Genomic DNA, 16,582 nt, shown 5'->3' with positions numbered 1-16,582 from the left:
ATTGAAATATGCAATATCCCTAAAGCAAACAAACAAGAAAAATTAAAATAGTTAAAACCAGGAAGTATGTAAAAGTGAGCATTTGAATAAAAATTGAACTCTACAAATGGTTGCTTATGAAAGTAGGGACAGGAGTAAAAATATTTTCAGGCTATCAAGGTAAAACTCCCTTCCTTGCACTGTACTAAGTGTTTTGCCACCTTGCACTGCAATGCCCAAGCTTGTTACCTCACCCATCAAACCAACACTATCTTCAGTTCTGTGCCTTCATTGTAATTTCTTTGCATAAGAAGAACTTCCAGAGCTTTTGAGGAGTGTATTTATAACACCTGAGTTAAAAACTTCTAGATTTCAAGATTTTTATTTTTTATTTTTTTTTAAGAACTTCATAGTTTTGGTAAAATAACCTGAAGGTCTTAGACCAAATCATGTCGCAACAGGAGATATTCACTACATGTTCACTGCACAATTAAGCTAATGTATCTGCAGTCTCAGCTGATGAGTATTTTTGGTCCTGATCTCATCCATTACCTTCCCCTGCTCCGTAATGGAATCTACAACCTTTGTTATGGTGTCAGCTATCAAAAAAACCAATGAGGGAAATGTAGATACCAAACACTATGTGTGGAGAAAGACCCTGTGTTTCTCATTTGGATTTAATTATTTTCTTTTGTAAATCAGGGGGTTTATGTAGTCAGATTGTATGATATTTATTTTTGTGTTTTTTTTTGTAATTCTGTATGGATGGTGTTTTGATCAGCCAATAAATATTTTAAATCACATAAGACTGTTACTTATACTACAATATTTGATTCAACACAGTTTTTATGAAAATAGGTCTTGTCAGGTGGGACATACAGAACAACAAACAAACAAAACACCTAACCCTTTTCCTCTTCCTGATATTAAAAATTTCCAGACATAAACTCAGATTTGAAAGTTAACTAAACATGTTTCCAATTTCTTTCTAAGAGAAGAATAGACAAACAAGACATTTCAAGCTTGCCCAGAAGTTCAGAAGACAAATAATACACAACCATTTTTTATCTCAATTACCATAAGGGCACCGTGGAAAACTGGCACCTCATATTTCAACTGTAAAATGTTTTCTTAAGAACTGCGAGTTCCTAAAGATTGTCCCTTCCCCGCTTTCCAGCTAATCAGCATGGAATGCGAAACAATTTGTTTCTTTATTACCTGTTCAGATGGGAACAGTGATTATTATAATAAAAGATTAGAAATATCAAGACTTAAATCACATTATTGTTACTATTCCCAGACACATTTCTGATTTTTCACTTTGCTCAGAACACATTCCATGAAAAACAGCTATAACCTTTTGGTTTACACAGCTAGTTCTGTTGCTGACATATGGGATTAAGCATTGAAATGAAATGTATCACAAATGGGATTCTTTCATCTTTTTAGCTCAGGATTGTTTTAAGAGTACAAGAAGCTTTGGGAGCTGTGTGCACACACATGGGCAGAATAACTCTGCCTAGAGTGCATGGAGCGTCCTGGCTCATCACTACACACAGAAAGTCCAACATGGGAATTTGTGCAGCCTGTTCCAGGGCACTTTTCCAACTGGGGGTTTGCACTCCATGGGTCAATACCATAAACTGGTATGATTTCAAACCAGATTATTCGATGCATAGTCTGGAAAACAGAGACTCTTAAGGATAAAAGTGCATTTAAGCACTTAACATGAGCAAGGTCTTTTTGTGAACTGGGACTCCCAAAGCTGAATCCCTCTTACCTTGTGGACCTGGGAAAGCCCCCAGCAGAGCTGCCTGAACAGCAGTGACAGGAGCTGACCCTGAGCCTCCAGGCAGCCACTGCCTGAGGGTAGCAGAGCTGCTCTGAGCTGGAGCCATGCAAGGGGGTATGAGTTTCAGTGCTCAGGCTTAAGCACCTGGACATCTAATGGGCCACCCTTCAGGGGTGAATTTGGTTCAGAGGACCCATGTTCGCTTACCTCCCGTGCCTCATGGGAGCGGTAGATATAGACTCAGGCAGCAGTAGATATTTCCTCAGACAAAGTGTTTGAGCCATAGACACCTTTTTGGTCTTAGATACTTAAGTCCAGAGTTTGGTGAAAAGGTACTTTTAGTACTGCTCTTCTATTCTGCATAACTTCCCTTGAAAACCTGAGTCAGCCAGCAAAACACCCTTGTGGGTCTAGCCATTAGCCTTTTGGGTGCCCTTGGCATAAGGCAGCCAGTTTTGAGGATTTAAAATTTGAATATACATACTAACAGTGACAGCTGAATAAAACCATCATCTAAACTGTTCACAGCTCTTGCCCTTGGTCCTTCAGTACTCCAGTTCCCTATCTCCAGTGTTGGAATGATAGTACCACGCTAAACCTGAGGGATGTTGCAAGGATTGGGAAATACTTTTATCCTGTGTTAATGAAGTGAAGCATGAGATATTCAAAACCTAAGTCTCCAGCATGCACAGATTGCAAGGGTGTGCTCTTTGCTTACTTCTGAACTCACTGAAATATCAGTATCACTTCACTGCCAAAATCTGAGACTTTCCTGAAGTTCATCAAAACAAAACCATCAATATCTACAGAATCTGAACATAAATCTCAAAACTTTGTATAAAGGTGGCTTTTAAAAATTCCTTGATCATTTAAGCATCATATTCCCATTCTATTTCAGTGCCAACTCTCTTAAACTTAATAAACACAATTTATTTCTTGGGCAATTAACTTCAAATATTTCCAAGGGAACTCACTATTTCAGTAATGTGAGCAAGTTGTACAAACTGAATCTATAATGTAACAGCAAAGTTGCCTTAAAGCTTCCAAAAACTTTCCTAGAAAATGACATCTCTAACATGCAGGCTATACCAGGTGCCTAGAGTATATAAACATTTTCAGAAGCATGAGAAGATGATATAAACAGATCTAACATTAATGAATTCTCCCGGGTTTTATATGCTGGGAAGTCAGAGACAATGAAGAGCAAATAATCCAAGTTTCAGCCACAGGTGACTAGCATGAGGCAGATGCTAAGTGCTTCTGGCATTTTATAGACATAGATCCTTGTGTAGGAGAAAGCTATGATACCATCTTAGCTTATGTATTTATAGTTAGTCTCTTTTACTTATGCAACAGTTTTACTTATGGAACAGTTATGGAACATACATAGTTCAAAAAAAAAATTAGCTCCTAGGGGGATCCTCCATCTGCTGAAGTCAGAAGAAAATGATGTGCCTTTGCTTCAGTCATGATGAAACTGTATGACATACATCATACTGGATTTCAGAAAGGATAGTTTGATGATCCCTTCTGAAAAGGGAAACTGTGATTTAAGCTTGTAGAGAGTGACAGGAATAGAGGATTTTGCTCTGAATCACCCACAAGAAGAACCTGCCTCTCTGAAGACTGCAGAGTTTGCACAGCAGCTGGGCTGAAGTTACAGGTAGGAAACAACCCACTGTTGTAGAATACAGTTTTTTTCATTCCAACACAGATTGCCCACATGGGGGAGTACAGTTATTCTGCAATGGCTCTGCTGGTCAATTTTCCTTGTGCAGTTACAAGTTTTATATAAACCTTCTGTTTTTCCAACACTGTACTTTGTTGTGTGAATGATTCAATATATGGTTTAAATTTTATGCAAGGAAAAAAAACCATACAAGACACTGTTCTTGGTAGTAATGTTGCTCTGGCTAAATGGGGTCATAACTTGTTGAGAAAAAAGGGTTGCAGAATTGGTATAGAGTTTTGCTTCCCACTGGATGTATGTTTGCTTGTTACCCACATGGAAGTCTGTCTGCTCTGGGAGATCTCACTTTAGAGTACCAAAGTGCTACTGTGGCTCCACAGGAGGAACATCACTGTTACAGCCATATCTGACCCTCATTGCTCCCTACCGGTTTCCTCACCAGCAAACACACATTCTCCTTCTGCAGAAATCGGAGCACTAGATCAGTCAGTAGATTATCACTGCACTGGAAACCTGTCACTATCAAGTTCAAAGCCTTCTTCAGGCTTTTGCACCAAGGGCTAATTGCCTTCCCTACCCTGGGCTTTGCCTACAGCCAAGAGAGACAGCTTTTGGTTTCTCATCTCCTGGACCAGTGTGTCCAGTCAGCTTTGCAATCCAGAAGCACTACTCATGTATTACTCCTAAGCATCTGCTTCTGCTTACTTCAAAAGCCCCTATGAGCATTGGTTTGAAAGTGGACTGTAAATATTAATTCTCTTTGGACTCTAGGCACTTCTGAAATGTCTAAGTTAATACTTCATGTAATGCTTTGCCCTTGTTTTTCCAAGCAGATTTTATTCTGCTGCAGCAGAGCAATGTAATCACAACAGGAGATAAAAGTCTAGGTTGATTTACAAGGCTGGTGACTGAAGAGCAGTGACACACACAAAAAGCTAGAGCACTGTGATGAAAGAACTCACAGCTTTCCATCCTTTATGATTTTAACTAGGACAGTTAGGTTTTCTTGTTGAGCAAGTGCTTCTTTATCACATGCAAAAAGAACATTTTAACACAGTGAATTTATTTTTGAGGGGAGCAAAACCACAATGTGGTACTGAAGTAAATGATTCCGAGTACTCTCCTGTGATCCAGGCATCTCCACTGAGAATGGAATAAGGCTTTTTTTGTATTTCCCTAAGGTGAGTAAACATGCTGAGGAACAGCAAGGTAAAAGAAGAGAGGCACTGGACTAGAAGGCAGGCAAGAGTATCCAGAACTGGTAGGGAGCAGCAAAGTGTCAAAGCTGAGACAGGAATGAGTCCTGATCACAGTGATCCTGCAGTGTAATGTACCCTAACTAAATAAATGCTCAGTCTTCACATTTTGGAAAGCAAGTTGCCTCTTTTCACAAAATATGTATCCACTTATTATTTCAGATCTTTTCATAAAATATGTACCCACTTATTATTTCAGATCTGTTTCTCTGTAGAACTGAATGAATGAATTATGAACAACTATGAATTAGTTGAAATAAGCTGCTCATTTCAGAAGCTGGAGGAGAGTGGCCAAGAAAGGCAATGGGGCCTGAGGCAGACATCACCACCAAAGCCATGTTTCCGGAGGAAATAACAATTTAAAAAATAAGGTGTAAATTCTAGTATAAAATTAAGATGTTCAGGGGACTGGACCGTAGCCTCAGAGGTTTTCAAGACCCAGCTGAACAAAGTCATTAACAAACTGGTCTGATCTCATAGCTGGTCCTGCTTTGAGCAGGAGGTTAGACTAGATGACCTCTAGTGGATCCTTCCATTCTGAACTATTTTATGATTCTATACACAATTCTCCATTTGCTTAAATCTGGCTGAATATCACTCATCTTTATAGATGCAAATTAAATGGTATGAATGTTTTTAAACTACTGAAATTCCCACGTAGAGGCGTAATCTTAGTTTGCTTTTCTGGATCCATCCTTTCTTTAAGGAATCAACTCCAGTCCCTGTTTTCGCTGCTAGTCAGTGTCCAAACAGCCTGTCACTGAAATGACAGTCTCACTACTGTCAGTAATAGGCTAATTAACAGCAATAAAACTGTGCAGTCTATCTGCTGCAGCTTGTCAAATGCACAAGTGTGCTGCAGCATGGAGCCAGCTGTTTTTGGGAAACAGTGCAGGACTGCCTCACAGTAGGTTCATCTTTGATTGCAGTGTGATCTTCATAGGCAAAATGAAAAGCAAGCTTTTTTTCATACAGACTTTAATTGAATAGAAATAGGTGTGCTGAGACTGTATTTTTCAGCAGTAAATTACACCTTGCCAGTTGTGAAGGGGCAGCCACAAATTCACCTAAATACGCGGAAGGGAACACAGTGCAACTACATGCCTGGTGTTGCTTCCTGTTAAAGGTGACGGATAAAACTTTTTTAGCTCTCCACAGGGAATTTGTGCCTCAGTGAGCGAAACAGATTTTCCAGCAATACCAGAACTGAGGAAACTCAGTTCTTCAGAAACTACAGAGCAAAACGAAAGATCTCAAAGTTTGTCTGTTCTTCATAAGAGGTCTGAACTTTACCATCTCTTCAAATCTTACCTGCTAGAATTGAGTTTATCCAAAGAAATGAGAACACTGGCCACAAAGCAACAGACCTTGCTCAAACAAAAGCCGACAGATTCTCAGAGCTACAACATTTATTAATGGAAGTAGAATCAAGCAATATTTGAAAGCAAGAAATTGGCTAAAGCAAGCAAGATCTCTTCATGCTTGCTCGCAACAGTTTTCTACAAGTATCTTGAAGATGTTTGATATGTTTTCTGTGAAATGATTTAATTTAGCTCTAATTCCACTCAAGAGTTTTTGCAAGACAAACTGACAACAGAGTGACTTCTCAAATGACTTACTAACGGAATAGAAGCTTAAGAAAACATAATAAAAGTGACCCAAAGTTCCTAATTCTGTACCACGTTCATCAGCTATTCATCAGTTCTTCAGCATGGTATCAAATTATTACACTGTTTTAGACTGCTAATAGCGTTTTGGCCTTTTATTATGCATCCATTTTATACATAACATTTCTGAACCTAATCACTAGGGTTGAAAAACACAGTAATAAATATCCATTACGATACTGCATTTTGTGTCAGAGAACTGGTGTTAAATAAATTCTTGTTATGAAGGGCAATGAAGGTCAGCAACTGAAGAACTTTTTGGAAAAGCTACAGCTGCAGAGTTTCCATTTTGCTGTCTGTGCTCCAGCTGCTCCACAGAGTCTAAATCGCTCCTGCTACTGACTTGACTGTCCTCGTCAATGTGGCAGTAAGAGGCTGAGGAGACCCAATGTACCCACTAAGTATAATGAGAGGTTAAAAAAGAAAAGACTGAGTCTTTGGATGGGTCTGTCTCCCTACTGTTAAGAGAACAAGTATGTCTTTATAGTTACATTACCACCACACATTTCCATGCGGTTAAATTATTTTTGATGAAGACAGGGATATAGGAGAAAATATAAATTTTATTATGATTTCTACTTCTTGTTCTCCTTCAAAAGGATTTTAAGTAGGGTTAAGGAAATAGGAACAAGGGCTTAAGTCCCAAAACAACTGTTTTGACCGTTCTTGCCTAATTTCTTTGCTGAAGAGAAATGGAACAATGATGTGCTGCTAGTGATTGCAACTGAGCTGTATGTACGAATGCATGTACATAAGATCTAAATATGACAACCCTTTGTGCTGAATAACCTATGGGCAATGGTTTTGGATATCCCTTGAGCACAGCTGCATACCCATGCAAAAAAGAAAAACTCTTTTTTTTACCTTTGGAGTTTACTGCACCAGCTGCAGTTGAAACCAATCTGTGCAGTGACACAGGGACCACAGCTGGTAAACTGGAGACAAGCTGGGACGTAGATGAACAAACACAAATTATTACATTAGTCTCACAAATAATTCTCATAAAAAGCACAAAAGAAGGATACATCTTCTGATAATATATACTTGGGGACTTAACAGGTTCACATATGTCCAAAAGAAGACACTAAAACCAACCTATTACTATGCATTGCACAACCGTATACACAGACGTACATTTTATCTGTAGGATTCCATTTGTATTCCATTTGTAAATGTATTCCCACTTCCACAACTGTTCATTCAGCTTCATTGCTAAAATTTTATCTTTCTGCTTAATATTAAGAATTTCCTTAAATCTCTTTCTTCCCTGGCTCCAGTGCTCCTTGGTGTTGCTAACATTCAGTCGTACGCAGATAATAAGACTGACAAGAAAGTATACAAGAACTATAATTGGATTAGAAAAAAGAAAAATAGCTGTTTCTGTTTTTTCTACAGTAGTACAGCTGGCAGTTTAAACCCAGAGATTTCTAAACAATGTAGTTTTACCTTGGACAAAAGAGGCAGATGAACTGCAAACTGTGTTTGGGGATATTCCTTTGCAATGTGATGCACAGTACACAAAAGAATTTCTGTTTGCCTTGCAAGCATGAAAACTGCTCTTTTTTTCTTGAGGAAACACATTTAAAGCAAATATAATCATTCTTCTGAAAAAATGATTTGGCACAGGTTTCATTCAAAACCTACTGGGAGCGATATACCTATAAACTAGCTTGAGATACATGAAGATGCACTGTATAATGCATCATCCATCTGGGAATAAACCTGAGAGCGGATGAATGAATCTGTCCATGATTCCAAGCCCACAGATAAAACAGAATATTTAAAATTGTGTATGTGTTGCTGGGAGGGGAAAGGGGGGTCCTTCCCAGATCTGGCTCCTGCCCATGTTATGTTCTACTTACTTGGAAGAGGTATCATTTCAACAGCTGAGAGATTGGTAATCCTTGACATCTGTAGCTCCACCCTGTGGTACTCATAAATTGTTCTTCTACGGACATCTACCAGGAAAGAAACATAAAAATATTTTCACACTTTACTATTTTGCAGTCTGTAGATTGTGAAAAATAGATAATGATTTCTCACTGTTCCTTAGGTGCACACGTGACACTAATTTTCCTCAAGAATATATTTTTAACTTTAGACACCATGAAGGAACATGTAAAAGGCATAGACAGAGAATTTTTCACTTGAAACCATCAGAGCTGACAGAATAGGTACCTAGTCCTGGTAAAGGACTGTGAAAACGTTGAGCGTGCTCTCAAGCATCTTAGTCATTCATTTAGGCAGAAATTCTAGAGAGTATACTGTCAGACATTTTAGGGTATATTTCAGATGCTTGCTTTCCTAAGACATTTCTCAGCTTACAGACTTGAAAGAAATGCTTTATATGCTCACTTTGTCAGTTCTTGTCAAGATGTGCAAATAGAACTGATTTCATTGCTTAATCAAATTTGTTAGCTACAAGCTAGCTCACATCAAAATGCAATAGAACATTTTTTTCATATTATAACATTATATTAAAGAAGACAGGACAAGTCTTCCTAAACAGCCAATGTTATGCATAATCTTTACACAAGCTGACTGCACCTAAGTTTCTCAAAGCAGAAATTCAATATACTCAATGCATTGTTCTTATGGGCTTTGAACACACAGACGGCTGTAAGACCCAAGCACAGGATAAGTGCAAAAAAATCACATAATTGTTAGTTTCCAGATCAATATTCTATCATGTATTCTGAATATTCCAGATTTTAAGTGCATGGCTGCAATGCAGACTGGTGAGCTTGTACATTTGCAAGTTAAAAGTACAGCCTATACTGCCAATCTGACAAAATAATGATGATTTCCTGGTGTGATGGATTCAAATTTATGTCCTTTTTGAAGGTCTGCTAAACTAATTGAAATCAATGCTAAATACAATCACTGACCCTGTGGAATCACGCCAGAGAGGAATAAAGGGTTACATACAAAAGATGGTCAACGGCTGGTCTAAGTCTACATGCAACAGAAGAAAAGGAATTGCAGACAGCCACAAACTCAATCTAAGGCGGTCTTCTGTGTTGCCAGCCCTGTATGGATTAGGGCACACCTTGTTGCTTGGTATAAAGGCTGTGTTGCTGCAGATTGAAGTGGGCTCACATGGGCTCCCCAGCTGTTAAGCAATCACATAGCACCAAATCCGAAGTGTTTTTCGCAGTCTTTTGTTAGGAGGGATGTTGTAGGCATTTTTCAGACAGAAAATAGAACCTGAGCTAAAATCAATCAAGCAATAAATACTCATTTTTAAGGGAAGAGAGAAAGTGCACTAGGGTGTCCTGTGGCTAAAGTGCCTCTTGGCTCAAGCAGACAAAGCTTTCAAAGAAAAGAGGGATGGCCACCCTCTAAAAGCACAAGTGTGAGAATCCCCCTTACACCACACAGAAAATAACCATCAAGCTATTGGTGTCAGCTGGAATAAACGGGAATCTCTGAGGTGGGATGGGGAGGTAGAAGCAGAGCTGTGCTAGGTGGGATAACTCTTTCCTGCATCAGCCAGGGTTGCTGTGGGAGAAGCAGCTTCTCTGCCCTCTCTCACTGCATAAGCTCTCAGGCACAGGTAGGTAGTGTCTGGCTTTCAGACAATAATATTTCCGTTTAGCTCCAAATCAGCATCTTTGCCAAGCAGTTCCTCTTGCCATTTATTTGAAGCTGACTTTGCTATGGCTTCACCCCTCCTGATACCAGATTTCTCTTTTGGTATGAAATGCGACTATAATTGAGCTAGTTTTATGTTTTACCTACAAAGTCATTCTGACTAGTTAAAAGACAGATATGGGGATGTGCCAAACATTTACCCCAATAAATGCCTTAGCCATGTACTTCAAACCCACTGGACAGAAAGGGTCTTCAAGACAAAGCTAATCTTGTGCTGGGGTGGGGAAAATCTCTTGCCATCAGTGAGAGGTTATGCTTCCAGGACGGTAAGTCCCATAAAAGCACCTGCCAAGTCAGAGTGATCACGAAATGTGTTTGAAATGAACTCCTGTCAATGCTGAAGGCTGTAATTTGTCTCCACGGAAATCTTTATTCTTCTGTCCAAGAAAATAAGCAAATGAATACATAAATTAAAATGGTGGGTCCTGGCACTTTAATTGAACTCTATTTCATCTCATCAGTAGTGGCACAGACTGGCATGCTATCATCCTGTTTACTCTGAACCTTTCCTAGCAGACTCCTTACAGGGCTTACAAGAAATAAGGAGCTTCTGGCTTTCCAAAAATCCAGTAAGAATCAGTGACTCAGGTCACAGGCACTTTTATCTCACCCAGTGCATGAAATTTCTAAAAAAACCTGATTTTAAGACAATTAAGTTTGTTATCAAAAAAATTGTTTCTAATCACACATAGTTCAGCATGACTGTTGATTCCATTACATCCCACTTTCTGGTAGACTCAGGTTTGATTTTTCTTCTTCAGGAGGAAGACTGTGCCAACCACAGGTGGTGAATTTGTATACGAGGGATCTATCTACTGTAAGAAACCTAAGCACAGAGAAGTATTTGCATAGTCACCTTCTAACAGCTTTGTATATACTTGCAGGCAGGTGGTTGGAAACACGAGTGTTCACATTCATCTGCATGGCCAGGTTGTAAAAAAATGCAGGTGTAGATTCTTTTGAAAGTCTGACTTGAAACACGCCATGCGTAGTTCCTCAAAATGTACTTTTTCCTCCCTATTTAGAATTCTGAGCCTGTATCCCCTTAACAAAACAGGCTGGGAAAGCTGAACTCAACAGGATAAGCAGAAAAATGAATATTCTCCCCTGACACTTTTCCCCTCAACCTCTCCACACACACTCCTGCTCCAACCCAAGACACACACTCCCTTTCACTCAGGTGGAACTTGTTCTTCTTTGACTTATGCTGTCTATTTAGCCCTTTTACAAACAAGTACAAGTGCAGAATCACAAAGAGCTTATGAGCCCATGTACTTCAGTATGCACCTTAACTTGACAAGGACTAGTGAAATCATTTGATGTAGTAACAGGCAAAAATTTAAGCATCATGTGCAGGTATTTTACTGAAAAGAGGCATTACAGAGAAGGGAGAAAAGGAAAAGGACTTTTGGCATGCATATATACTTATGAAGTACCATTCCCAGTTCTGAATTTCAGAAGATATGTATATATTCTTCTCCTAGTCACAAAAATATTTTACTTTTCTGTAGGTCTGAGTATCTCAAACACCCTTTTTAACCGAATGATATAAATGATAATATTTTATTTCAATAACAGTGTCTATTTTTTTACATTTGGTTTAATTTACAGCATGGTCCAAATTGTTCTTTGGTTTGTTTCTGTGGCACGTACATGTGCTATCTTTGAATATGAGGCCAAAGGTACAGTCCCAGCAGAAAAAGGTGAAGAAAACACCAGTACGTACTTGAGGTAAGTACATTCCTCAGTGACCTAGAGAGATTAACGTGGCGGGTCAGAAGGCCAATTGAAAGAACGCTTTCAAGGGACTACGCAATGGACTGCTAAATTATAGATGTGCAAGATTCTGGAGTGACAAAACATTTCTATGTAGTTTTATCACAGTAGTTTTAAACTAAATAATGGCATATAAATATTCTATGAAACAGAATTTCCAGAGCTAACTAAATGCACTAAATAGGGAGGGTGCTCTGGAGATGGAGTGGTGCCAGAAGAGCACCAATGACTTCCTAACATATCTGAAGGGTCAGTAGCTAGTAATAAACCATTCTAAATAGGTGTCCAACAGATGCATAATCTCTCTGGTACTTTTCCATCACATAATCACTTTTCCTCACACAACATTCCTCAGCTAAAACCTGCAACCCAGTGAAATGTGAAAATATTGGAGAAGTCAGTCTGATTTTTTAAATTATATGTTCACACAAATAAAAATCTTTGTCAGTGAAAGATTTCTAGAGAATTGAGATCAGCCATATACCCAGCAAAAACTGCTAAACAAAGCCATACGTATTCATATAGCTGTACTTTCATTTTTAAGTCTAGCTGATAGAGAAAACACAAATGGTAAGAGAGTGCATTTGATCATGCAGAAGTCAATTTGAAGCAAACAATTTATGAAACATATCCAGCTTACGCTGCTAGCAATTTGTTTAAAATATAGGCGGTACAGAAGGGTGGGGCACAGCTGGTGTACTCTACAGTCACTGGTTTTGCTTGATAGGGACTTTGTTTAGCACCACTGGCTGAATAAAATCTTCATGCAAATATACATTTTGCCAACCTGGTATGTCTGATTGCCATCACCACAAAAGGCAAGGGAATCAGAATGTCAAAGCAATCTTTGTTCTTTGTTTTTAACAGCTTCATATTGCTAAACTTATCAATATTAACTAATTAATTCTCAAGGCACTGACACTGGGATCAAACATGCCTGTAATCAAACCACTACCACAACTGCTATCGGTCATGGACTATTGCACACACGTCTGAATCTAGATCAAAACTCAGATTCCCTAATTGTATTAATTTTATTATTTGCATAAAAGTCACTGAAAAATCCTTTAAAACCTGGAAGCTACACCTCAAAGATGTATCATCTGTGAATAAGCAAACCAGTGAAGTAGGCTCTGAAAATACTCATTTTATGAGCAATGTAGAAAAAAACCTGTTCTGCACCAACGTTCTGTGCCTACCACACAAAATTTACTTTGAAACTCTCCATGTTCTTTCAGATTTACCCCAACTCCTGATGCCAGCTAGGCTGCTTTTAGTACAGGATCTAGGTGTGAAAAACATGCTTTGTCCCCTTAAGCCACCATGCACTGAACTGCCTAATTCTGAGATTGGTCAATGGCCAGTTAAGGTTTTGGCTAAAATGAGAACATTTTAAACTTTGATCACCTCGTACCACTCCCTGAAGTGCTGTTATGCCACCAAAGACTGGCAGCATGCCCACGTCTTTCCCTCACTGCTCCTGAATTGGATATGTAGTGCCAAGGAACCCAGCTGCCTAGCTAATCCCTTTTGGGCCAGCAGACAAACACCCAGGGCTGGAGGAGCTGGCACTCTGTGGAATCAGTTACACTAGTGGAAAGCAAGAATAAATACTGCGAATTTACAGTGATAACTTTGGGGGCCACTTTGCACAGAGGTAAACGACAACATTACCAGCAAGGCAGCAGCAAATTAGACTTTGCGATTTCCCAGATGGTGCTGCACCTTTACACAATAAATATCACAACATAAACTGCTAGTCTTCTTTTACCCTTCAGGAAGGTAATGCTAAGGTTCTTTCAGGGGCCTCACTGCTGTAAACAAACTGGAGAGAAATCTTCAGCAAACAGTTATAACATGCAGAGTTGTCACTTAATTATATGCTTGAGTTAGACTACATACTGAGTGGCACTAATTGCACTGAAACTGGAATATTACCAACACACAGCTCAGCTACAATTTCATTTGTGTACACAGTGTTGTTGAGTAATTTCAGTGTCATTAAATGTTGGGTTGTCAAGGTATGGATTTCCTAAAAGAGCTGTACTTAATACAGTAGAGGCCAAGAGCATGGAGAAGTACATCTCATTGTGGAGAAAAACCTAGCCATTATCTGTAAGGGCAAGATAGTAACTCACTGTGTAGAACCCCTGAATCTGGCACTCTCATTTTACCAATGTATTTCATGCTTTCGTGGAAAACAAAGCACAATCTGGGCAAGCTCACTGGTGGGCTTTTTCATTGCTAAAATAAAATAGTGGGTTGCAGGAAATGCTTTCCCATTTCTTCTTCATGCACAATAAAAAGCTAATTGAAAGACAAAAGGGAAGAGAGCACTGAAACAAAGGAGAGCAATGTAGTAACCCTGAAGGAAAGGAAGGACGTAGGGGAAGAAAGATGGTAATGAAATTAGAGAGAGATCTTGGGAGTCTGCAGAAGGGAGAGCAAAGGACACCGTAGGCGACAGAAAGAAGGACCAAGAACAAAATGCCAAGGATGGCTGAGAAAAAACAAGAAATAAGAGGGAACAGGGAAGAGAAGGTGGTTGTAATGGGACAGGGACAAGGTTCCTGATGCAGTGAAGACGCTGAAGAAAAGGGAGGAGAGAAGACTTGCTGGAGGAACATGTAAAGCTATCCCCCAGCTTTCTCTTTACCAATCATGTGTTGTCTAACTGGAAGACATCCATTAAACATTCTTAGTGTCTTTGTTACAAAAGGAAAAAAAGTTAATGAACAAGTGTTCAGCCTGTCTGAAGAAGAAGAAATCAGGGTGGTCCCCCTTACTTATCAGACAAATCAGAAGCAGAGGCCCCGAGTCTGGCTCACTTCACTTGAATTATCTGGAAGAAGCAGAAACTTTTCCTCTGAAATTAATCAATGGACTTAATTTGCCATTTTGCTGCCATATAAATCTCAGAATTTAGGGCTTTTCTTGTTAACCTTGGTGTCAAGCAAAAATTTGTTTCCCTTCACACATTACCATTCATTCCAAAGCACCTCTAGAGTATACACAGGCATATGTATCTATAAATACAAAAATATAAAATAGTGTCCAATCTGCATCAATATTATAGTACCATATATAGGCTCAAAAATAAAGACATAGTCTATATATAAGCATTAGTAGCAGATCAAGAAAAAAAAAAATCAAACATAGAAAACAGGCAGAAAGTCACTTGCCAAAAATCTCCCATCTCCATGCTCTAACTCTTAAAAAATAAGGTGAAAAAATGTAGGTACCTGTATTCTTTTAGGGACAGATAAAAGGGGTATTACGGCAAAGCCTTTATATGTAAGAGTATATTAACGAAAATAGGTATGAAATGCTCAAGGTCCTCCATTTAAAAAAGTTCAGAAAAGCCTTTCTTTTTGCTCTTGGCTCTTCAAGAGGAACCTTTTCAGCACTCATTAAAATGCACTTTTGATATGAAATGGCTAATCAAAAAGTATTTTTTTCTCTCCTCAGAACAAAATAGTTTTGCCTGGCTTTAGAACTCACATTTCAGAAATATTAAAAAAGTTATTGCTAATGTTTTGGACAGTATGTCTGAAAAAATCTGATAAATAGTTAGTTCTAAATCTTCCAAAATTACTTCAGTAACACCAGGACTATTATACTGAAATTTTAGAATGCTGAGCATACGAAGTGCACAAAAGACATTCAGCATTTTTGAAAATTCAGAGGATATTTTTGTTCAAATAGGCTTGTGTTGCACTTAATGTTTCTTTCCTTTTCAAATGCAAGATGTGTACAAAAATAACTGACAAAACTCAAACATGAAGCAGTAGAATTTTTTTTGTTTTGTTTTAAATTTTTTTTTTTTAATAACTAGCCATCAGCATAAAGGGAAACTGGGTTCTCTTGATGGAAAAGTCTTTGCTAAAGTGTTAAGCAAGAACTAATAGCTATACTATCTTTGCCTTCTTTTGGGACAAACAAACAGCAATTTATATTCTTCCATTGTCTTAAGGAGCTAACAAATAAAGTAAAACAACAATTCTATCATATCACTTTTTCAGTAATTGACTAGAGCCATGGTTGATTTAACACCTCTGAAAAACAAGAATGCAAGAACATGCATATTTTAAGAGCATCTGACACTGGCTCTCTATGGGCCAACATTATTTACCAGTTCTGTCAGGGTGCTATTATGTTGCCTGTACATACTAATATAAACCTGTTTCATTGAAAGCACAATTTAGCTTCTGGAAAATCTATTGCGAACTGATGGTTCCCTTGATTAATACTACCTCTAGTGTAAGCTGTAAACTAGCAATAATAATAATAATAATGAATTACCACCATCCACAGAACCAGTCGTTAAGGAGAAAAGCAGTGCATTACACACAGTAATACAGAAATAATGCTATCGAAACAGTTGCTGCAGTGGCATGTTATTGTGGTGAGTGGAGTTAAATCCAGTTGGCGGCCGGTCACGAGCGGTGTTCCCCAGGGCTCAGTTTTGGGCCGGTCTTGTTCAATATCTTTATCAATGATGTGGATGAGGGGATCAAGCGCACCCTCAGTAAGTTTGCAGACGACACCAAGTTGGGCGGGAGTGTTGATCTGCTCGAGGGTAGGAAGGCTCTGCAGAGGGACCTGGACAGGCTGGATTGATGGGCCAAGGCCAACTGCATGAGATTCAACTAGGCCAAGTGCCGGGTCCTGCACTTTGGCCACAACAAGCCCATGCAGCGCTACAGGCTTGGGGAAGAGTGGCTGGAAAGCTGCCCGGCGGAAAAGGACCTGGGGGTGTTGGTTGACA

At 38.9% G+C, this 16,582-nt stretch overlaps 1 protein-coding gene across 1 annotated transcript in view; it reads right to left on the bottom strand.

Moving 5' to 3' along the window:
• PLXDC2 (plexin domain containing 2) overlaps window positions 1–16,582 on the bottom strand; it is a 156,523-nt gene that overhangs the window by 46,703 nt on the left and 93,238 nt on the right. The window contains exons 8-9 of the mRNA XM_009330608.1: window positions 8,247–8,342; window positions 7,249–7,330 (exon numbers count right to left, since the gene is read on the bottom strand). Of these exons, the coding sequence (XP_009328883.1) occupies window positions 7,249–7,330; window positions 8,247–8,342 (178 nt within the window). The remainder of the gene's footprint in view (window positions 1–7,248; window positions 7,331–8,246; window positions 8,343–16,582) is intronic.

Source organism: Pygoscelis adeliae, unplaced genomic scaffold (assembly GCF_000699105.1).
Source record: "Pygoscelis adeliae isolate BGI_AS28 unplaced genomic scaffold, ASM69910v1 Scaffold27, whole genome shotgun sequence".
NCBI classification, from domain to species: domain Eukaryota; kingdom Metazoa; phylum Chordata; class Aves; order Sphenisciformes; family Spheniscidae; genus Pygoscelis; species Pygoscelis adeliae.
This window is presented reverse-complemented; position numbering and strand designations above follow the sequence as displayed.